The 9027-nt window shown below is 35.4% G+C and overlaps 1 protein-coding gene across 1 annotated transcript in view; it reads left to right on the top strand.

The window, feature by feature from the left end:
• Nucleotides 1–9027, top strand: part of LOC106102934 (protein polybromo-1) — a 23555-nt gene that overhangs the window by 8646 nt on the left and 5882 nt on the right. Inside the window, exons 15-27 of the mRNA XM_013282554.1 lie at nucleotides 211–417; nucleotides 750–932; nucleotides 1522–1670; nucleotides 2393–2511; nucleotides 2779–2892; nucleotides 3374–3540; nucleotides 3966–4032; nucleotides 4451–4556; nucleotides 5585–5718; nucleotides 6441–6560; nucleotides 7058–7181; nucleotides 7951–8136; nucleotides 8887–9026. Coding sequence (XP_013138008.1) covers nucleotides 211–417; nucleotides 750–932; nucleotides 1522–1670; nucleotides 2393–2511; nucleotides 2779–2892; nucleotides 3374–3540; nucleotides 3966–4032; nucleotides 4451–4556; nucleotides 5585–5718; nucleotides 6441–6560; nucleotides 7058–7181; nucleotides 7951–8136; nucleotides 8887–9026 — 1816 coding nt within the window. The remainder of the gene's footprint in view (nucleotides 1–210; nucleotides 418–749; nucleotides 933–1521; nucleotides 1671–2392; nucleotides 2512–2778; nucleotides 2893–3373; nucleotides 3541–3965; nucleotides 4033–4450; nucleotides 4557–5584; nucleotides 5719–6440; nucleotides 6561–7057; nucleotides 7182–7950; nucleotides 8137–8886; nucleotide 9027) is intronic.

Raw genomic sequence — 9027 nt, 5'->3', positions numbered from 1 at the left:
ATGATGATAAATCATGGCAACCTTGCTTCCTTGATGTTGGCAGCTTGAAATTTATGTTCCCTTTCCCCTAAGTTTAATAGCATGAAAATATATAGACTAAAGCAAGTTTAGGTATTTTTATTAAAAAAGATTTTTTTAAATCGGCCCAGGATAATGTCTCACGAAAGTTTTAATGATGTTTTTAGTTTACAAAGTGATGTTTTATGGCAGGGCTCGTCGTCTGTCGCGCACCGACAGCCAGATCTTCGAGGACTCTGTGGAGCTGCAGACGTACTACACGGAGCAGCGCGACCTGCTGTGCCGCGGCACGCTGCTCTCGCCCGCGCTCGCCTTCACACGCGACGCCATCGCCACCAGCGTCGAGCTCGTCAAGCAGTGCAAGCTGCTGCAGGAGAACGACGACGAGGATGAGACCAGGTCAGACTAGGCCAGAGTTGGCTAAGTGTGTGGACATATGAAATTAGTAAATTGAAAATTACATTAGTACATGGCGGCATTCTGCCCTTAAAAGTCGAGTGTTTAACCATAAACAGACATGTGGCGACGAGTTTTTAACCGACTTGAAAAAGAGGGAAGTGGTTTCTAAATCGATCGATAGTCGGGGATTGTGGACAATCATAAATAATACCAACACAATCGTAAAACGAATCCGTTTCCATTCGGACATTCGGTTCCACTTTTTTTTTAAATTACTCTCAATTTGTTTTGTTTTAAAGTCTGTTTTAATTTTTTTTTAACTTCTACCACAGGTCAAGTACAGACGAGTCGATGCCGGCGGGCGCGGCGCCGCTCAAGACGCAGTACAACAAGGGAGACTTCGTCTACATACAGCCTGATAAGAGCAACAAGGAACCACCCTCTATTATGCTAGTAGAACGAGTCTGGACGAACAACGAGGGTATTCCCATGATGTACTGCAATATTTACTTCAGGTAATCTATACTACCTATATCTATATAAAGAGGAAACATTTGTATTTTTGTATGTATTGAAATAACCCAAAAAGTGCTAGACCGATATCAAAAATTCTTACACCATTAAAAAGCTACCTTTTCGCTGTATGTCATACATAGGCTATGAATTTCTATTAATTCTCTATTTTTTAATTTCATGCAAGCGAAGTCATAAGCAACAGCTAGTTGCATAGGGAGTAGTTATAAACGTTATTTTGTTAATTACATTCAGTAAAACTTTTAATTGCAAATGTCCAATTTAAATGCACATTTGATTATGAAGGCCTCTTTATTGGCTGAGAATTTAAGTAACTACAGTAAACATGCTTTATACTGCCATTTTTGTCCCTTGCACAGCTGTTTTTTTCCTCTTGTATAAGTTACTAATATTATGATATATAGAGGAGAGATTTGTATTTTCGTACATATTGAAATAACTTAAAAAACTACTTGGCCTATTTCAAAAATTCTTTCACCGATAAATAGCTACGTTACTAAGTAATATAGGATATAATTATTACCAATTTTATATAACTAGTAATTGATAAAAAATAAAACGTATTTCCAGGCCTCAAGATACTTTCCATGTGCGCACGCGCAAGTTCCTGCAACAGGAAGTGTTTAAGACGGAGACTCACCGCGCGGTGCCGCTCGACCAGGTCATAGGACGCTGCTACGTTATGAATGTTAAGGAATACTTCAAGTTCAGACCTGAAGGTGAATTTGATACTTTGCATTTTTTTTATATTATAAGGTGACAAACGAGCAAGTGGCTACCTGAATCCACTGAAATGGAAAGCGACCGCTGCCTATAAACATCCGCAATTGCAGCGTTGCCTACCCTTAATTGACGGAGGAGAGGTACATAAAAAGGACATTTCCCCTTCCTATGCGTCTCCACCATAAAATCCACTTTTACTTCCTATCTTTTCCTCTTAAGAAAAGGGTGGAAAGGGAAAGGGACTAAAATTAGGCCTTCGGCACCACACTCATCAGACGAAACACGGAATTGCTTCCATTTCACGCCTGTTTTCTGTGTGGTCGTGGTATTGCTGGGGGCGAGCCGGCCCTGCAGTGCGAAGATGTTAAAGCGAGCTCTAACACCGTTAAAATCTTGTATCTTTATTTATAAAATAATTAACTGATGATCTATGTTTTTTGTGAAATTGCGTTTAAAGTTTGTCTTTAAAGGAGATTTGAGATGAGATAGGCGTTGTCCTATCTCTTTTATTTTCATTCTATTGTGACGTGTGTTTAATTAGTCGTATTCTCGCGTAAATAATGTCGTTAATATTAAAAAAAAAACACAAAAACATAAATTTAGACTTAATTATTTTTATTAATATAAGTAAAATATAAAATATGTTTTTAAGTTCTAAGTGCCGACAGGCGTGAAGTGGAAGCAATATGTGGAAGTGATATTTAAAAATGTTATCCAGGATATGCGGACAAGGACGTATACGTGTGCGAGAGTCGGTACAGCACCAAGTATAGAACGTTCAAGAAGATCAAAGTGTGGGAGGGAGCGGAAAAGGAGGTCACCCTCATACAAAGAGATGTAAGTTAATTTAATTTAAGATTTATTTTAGAACAGCTCAGTTTTTTATCTATACTATTCTATACTAATATTATAAAGTGAAATGACTTGTATTTTTGTATGTATTGAAATAACTCTAAAACTACTGGGCTGATTTCAATATTTATATTATAGGCTATATTTTTACTTTTTTTTTAAAATTCGAAGACTATGTTGCGAGCAACAGTTAGTTTTCTGTATGACTATATCTGTTAAATAATAATTAATGTGTGATTGTGTTGTGTGCAGGTGCCCTTAGAGCCGAACAGGACGGTGTCAGTGTTCAGGGAGCGTGTGGAGAAGCACAAAGACGAATTAGCAGAGCTTGAGGTTTTGGAGAATATACAGGAGAAAGATAGACCAGTAAGTAACTTCTAGTATAGTATAGTCCTACAAGGATCTCCTGGACATCATAAATAAAAACTTCCCACCTTTTTTCGAAATTCTCCCATGTTGAAAACAAAACCAAACTATTTTTTAATTTTTTTCTAAATAGAATTTCAAAATTGCCGACATTGTCCAGTGCAGTTGGCGCTCCTTCATTGGTAAAATATGACCCTTTGAAATTACATTATTAGTTCACAAAAATTCTAACTGCTATAAGATCCTTGTAGGAGGTTCTCAATTTATGTGTAAGTTAATTTTTTAAAACAGTTATGGATTTTAATTTTAAAACTATTTTTTTTGAGTTGTTATTGTGATAGAAATACACTATGTGTTATGCTGTATTCCAGAACATAGTGATGTACACAATATATTTGTTGTATTCCATGACTAATGTGCAGAATGTGTCTGTTGTCTTCCAGGACGTAGTGATGTGCAGAATGTGTCTGTTGTATTCCAGGACGTAGTGATGTACAATCCGCTGGGCACGGACGACGAGAACACGTACTACGAGCAGTACAACACGGTGTGCTCCGGCGTCGTGAAGACCGGCGACTACGTGTACGTGGTCACTGATGGCGGCAAGCAGATGATAGCCCAAGTCGACACTATATGGGAGACGGGAGAGTCAGTATATATATTCATATACTTCGATACTAAAATTATAAAAAGAAAAGATTTGTATTTTTATTACGTATTTTTGATACGTATTGAAATAACTCAAAAACAACGGAGCCGATTTCAAAAAATCATGCACCAATAAAACCTACGTTATAAACGAGTGACATAGGATACGCTTTTTTGTTATTTTTTAATCTCACGCGGACAAAGTCGCGAGCAACAGCTAGTATTACTATAAAGAGGAAAGTTTTGTATTTTTGTATGTATTGAAATAACTCAAAAACTGCTAAGGGGATTTCATAAACTCTCACCATTAAAAAGCTACATTAACAGTAAGTTACGGACTATTTCACGCGTACGAATATATAATATTATTGGTTTTTTATATATTGGTTTTTTGACATGTAATATTATGGTTTTTTCTGTTTCAGTAACAAATGTTACTTCCGCGGACCTTTCCTCATCTTTCCCGCTGAAGTCGCGAATGTTATCAACAAGGTAATTTATTTTTTATTGTATGTTAAATATTTTCAATTTACTGACTAAAGTACAGACTGACAGTATACTTTACTACTCATTGTTTTTCTATTTTTTTTCTTATTTTTTATTTCACGCAGATTAAGTCGCGTGCACCAGCTTTTAAATATACTTTTTAATTAAGACATTTTAAATATCATAGTGTAATAAATCATACTTCATACTAATGTTATAAATGCGATTGTTTAGATCGATAGATGGATGTTTGTTAGAGTTTGTAGTCTAAACTGCTTAACGGACCTCGATAAAATTAGGCATATATGTAAAGGGTAGTCTGGAAGAACACATATCCTACTCTGTTTTTTTTAATACCACGTGGACGGAGTCGCGGGCGTAAGCTAGCTAAACATAAATAAACAATAAAATGTGTTATTTTCAGCCGTTCTACAAGCAAGAAGTATTGTTAACGACGATGCACGATACAAGTCCGCTGGTGGGCATCGTGGGCAAGTGCGCTGTGCTCGACTACGATGATTACCTCAAATGTAAGATATAACAATTCTATATTTATTATACTAATATTAGTTTAGATAGATACTAGCTGTTCCCGTGCGATTTCATCACCATAAAATTATTTTATTGTTTACATGTGTCAAATAGTCAGTTGCAAATGTCAAAATGAAATGACAAAACTTGGCAATCGTGCTTCCTTGGAGCAACTTATGGTCTCTTTCCCACAATAAGATTTTCATCCAAATTATTAACCTCCTAAGTTTAATGGCGTGAAAATACGCAAGACGTAAGTGTAGGGCTTTTTATTAAGAAAAGTATTATTCAAAAATATGCTGTAATTACTGACATCTTAGGCAACAAAGGAGTGTGTGTTTACGCTTTATTATAATAGTATAGATACTAATATTAGTTTAAATTGATATTACAAATTAGGTACAAAGTGTAAGTACTCTAGTACCATTGATAAAATCTTATTCTGAAGAGCTATTAGAGAGTATGACATTATAAAAAATGTTTTCTTGTTTCCTGTGAGATTTTTAATTGCAAATGTGAAAATTCAAATAACTATTAACATGGGAATCTTGCTTCTTTGATACTGTTGGCTTGTAGCTTTTGTCCCTTTTCCACACGTAGAGTTACAATTTAAAATATATAGTCTAAGCGTGTCCTAAGTGTAAGTATTTTAATAAAATATATTTATTCAAAAATTTACTATGATTGCTGACATCAACTAAGTAGTGTGTTTACGCTTTATAATATTAGTAAGGACATAAGTTACAAGTTTTATTTTAATTCTGTGCGGACGAAGTCGTTAGCAAAGTTATCTTATTAATATTATAAATGTGAAAGATAAGATGGATGGAAGGATGTTTGTTAGAGTTTGTAGCCTAAACGGCTGAAAGGATCTTGGTGTAATTTGGCATAGGCTTAGAAGACAATTTAGAAGAATACATAGGCTACTCACTTTTATATTTTTTAATTTTACGCTAACGGAGTCGTGGGCAAAATCTAGTATTAAAATAACGATAATTATGGTTTAATAATTATATTTGCGTTGCAGGTCGACCTACAGAGATATCTGAGAACGACGTGTTTGTGTGCGAGTCTGTGTACGACGAGTCCAGTCGCGTGGCGCGCAAATTAAAGACTGGACTAAGAAAGTTTGAGCACACTAAGGATGTTACTGTTGATGAGGTGAGATTTTTTTTTAATTATTTGTATTCATCTATTCTTTTAGACTAATGTAATTGTTAAAATAAATATATCTATTTATCTTATCTATACAGATAATAAAATTGGTGTGTCTGTTGTAACATCAAAGGAAAAATTCTAGATTTCAACATTTCTGACAACAAAAATCGCATTTAATTTTTTTTGTCGCTCTTTCTGTCTGTCCGCAAGTTGCGTTTATTCCGGGTAATCTCCGAAACGGTTGGGCCGATTTGGACCGGACTTTCACTGAAGCGTAGTTGACATTGACAGATATGTTATAGGCTACTTTTTTATCTTAATATTACGTGGACGAAGTCGCAGTCAACAGCTAGTAATAAATAATCTTATTAAAATAAATAGCCTATCTTACTCATAGATAAATTACCTTTCTAATAGTGAAAGATCTTTTTAAATCTTTTTAAAAAGCTTTGGTTATTCCAATACATACAAAAATACAAATCTTTCAACTTTATAATATAAGTATAGATAACATCTGGTTTGCAATTGTATTTGGTTATATGTACATGTTACTCGCTGGAATAAAAATAACAGTGTGTAATAAATCGTAAACACACACTACTTAGTTACTTAACTTAGGGAGTAAGTAAATTGCGGGTGAAGCACGGGAACAGTTACTTCGTCATGTTTCGTAAAAAAATAGATTTTTTCTTCGTCAATATAATTAGTAATAAATATGTTTTCAGATTTACTTCTTCCCGAAGCCTTTGGGTCCGCCGGCGCTGGCTTCCGCGCAGGAGGTGCATTCCACCTCTACCGCATTCACACAGAAACCATTTAACCCCAACATCAATATTGATTCAATGGTATGTATTTCATTTGGCACGTCGTTAACAAGAGTCCTCTTCTGCCCGACGTGCCAACTCAAACGTTGTCTTGCACTACTCTTAGCAAATTTTAGTCATACTAGTATTATAAATGTACATAGGACGCAAACTGGAAGAACACATATCTAATCTGTGTTCTTCAAGACTATCTCCCTTTTTTTTATTTAATATTACTTTGAAAACAGTATTATAATCGTACTCATATAAATCCGTAAGTTTAGATGGATGGATGTTTTTTAAAGTTTGTAGCCTAAACTGCTGAACAGATCTGGATGATATTTGGCCTCGATGTATAGCCAATATAAATTTCCAGACATATTCTACACATGTCTGGAAGAACTTATAGGCTACTTACTTATGTTTTTTTTAATTCTACGAGGACGGAGTCGCGTGCAAAAGTTAACATTTTTCGTTTCGATAAATGTATAATTCTTTTTTGATCCTTTTTATTGATAATCATTCCCGACTGTTTCCAGGACGGGAAGCCGCAGTTCACCAACCTCATCAACACGACGATCGGTAGCCAGGATGTGGAGATGATACTGGAGAACTCTCTCGACGACTCTTCTATGGCCTCGCCGGCAACGCCGCTCTCCATCGGTAAATACTACTTTATACTTATTTGAATAAGGTGTATTTAATCTAGCAAAGTTTGCAATAGAATAAAGGTCAAAAAAAAAAATAATTTAACATCAACAAGTACTGTTAAAATATACACATAAAAAGACAGATAAAAGTATGACATTTCTCATTGCAAAAATTAAATAAGTTATCTTTTGAAAATGACCCTCAAATTATACTACTAGCTTTCGCCCACGACTCCGCATGGAATTAAAAAAAAATGTGGCTATGTGTTCTTCCAGATTATCCACTACATCCATACCAAATTTCATCGAAATCCGTTAATCAGTTTAGGCTACAATCCATAACAAACATCCATCCATCCATTTAAACTTTTGCATTTATAACATTAGTATATTATAAATGCGAAAGTTGTTGGTTAATGTGTAGCTTACTAGCAAAAGGATTTTTGTCTTTGTAATAGTTTTTGAGTTTATTCGTCTATACTAATATTATAAAGAAAAAAAAATATTTTTGTATGTATTTGATTAACGTAAAAACTACCGCGATCATTTTAAAAATTCTTTCACCATTAAATAGCTATACCAATACGTAGCCTACCTACCCTACTAATACGTATCAGTGTATCACATAGGCTATGTATTTTATTCGGGCGAAGTCACGTGCAACAGTTAGTTGCATACAAAAATACAAATCTATAGAAGTTTTTTTATAGTAAATGTGATGGGAGAATAACTATTTGATTTTTTTTACCCGTACTTTATATTGCATTTTTTGTAATTTCCAGGTGGCAACAGTAACCCATACAATCCATCGATGACGCCGGTGAGCAACGAGCGCTCCAACCCCGCGACCACGCCCGCTACCAGCAAGAAGAAGAAAGAACAGAAGCAGAAGATAGTCACAGGATATATATTGTACTCCAGTGAAGTCCGCAAAGCTATCGTCGCTAATAACCCGGAATCCACCTTTGGTATGAATTATTTAATAACTGTTCCCGTGCGGCTTCATCCGCATGAAACAATTAATTTTATTTTATTGTTTACATTTACAAATTCAGAATTACAAATGTCAAAATTACCGTTACCATAATAACAATACCTTAATGATGGCAACTTGTAGTTTATGGTCGCTTTCCCACAGAATGTTTTTTTTTTAATTTATTTACCCCTAACTTTAATAGTGTGAAAATATATAGCCTAAAGCATGTCGTAAGTGTAGGGTTTTATATTAAAGAAAGAATTATTCAAAAACACGCGACAAAGTCGTGTATGTTTACGCTTTATTATATTAGTATAGATATAATAATATATTATTTAAATGCGATTTTCGTTATCAGCAACACAATCTTCCCGATATCTTGAATTTTTCCTTTGATTTTACAAACACTCCAATTTTATTATATGCATTATAAATGTCGATACAAATGATTTTTTTTTAAAATATGACAGTCCAGCGATAATATGAGCAATACTGGCGAATTACTTTAAAACAAATAATAAGGCAACTACGTAAAAGATATCGAACATGCCGTGACAACTAGAAATATACTGAGCTACTGACCTCCTGAGGTACTGAGGACCAGAGAGCTTGTTAGCGACTGAGCGACTGAGTGCAACTGAGGGACTAAGGACTCACTCCTTGCAAAGTCTTTGAAACTACCCATCACTCCTTCCGTTTCTAATATTTTGTAACATAGTATTTAAATAGTGTATAATATCAGGTGAGATATCCCGCATCGTGGGCAACGAGTGGCGCTCGCTGGCCGCCGCCACCAAGCAGAGCTGGGAGGAGCGCGCCGCGCGCTGCAACGAGGAGACGGCCGCGCGCCTCGCAGAGGAGATGAGGGAACTCGCGCAGCACG

This window comes from Papilio polytes, unplaced genomic scaffold (assembly GCF_000836215.1).
Source record: "Papilio polytes unplaced genomic scaffold, Ppol_1.0 DF823890.1, whole genome shotgun sequence".
In the NCBI taxonomy this organism is placed as follows: domain Eukaryota; kingdom Metazoa; phylum Arthropoda; class Insecta; order Lepidoptera; family Papilionidae; genus Papilio; species Papilio polytes.
Note: the sequence above shows the minus strand (reverse complement) of the source record. Positions and strands in the feature narration are given on the sequence as shown.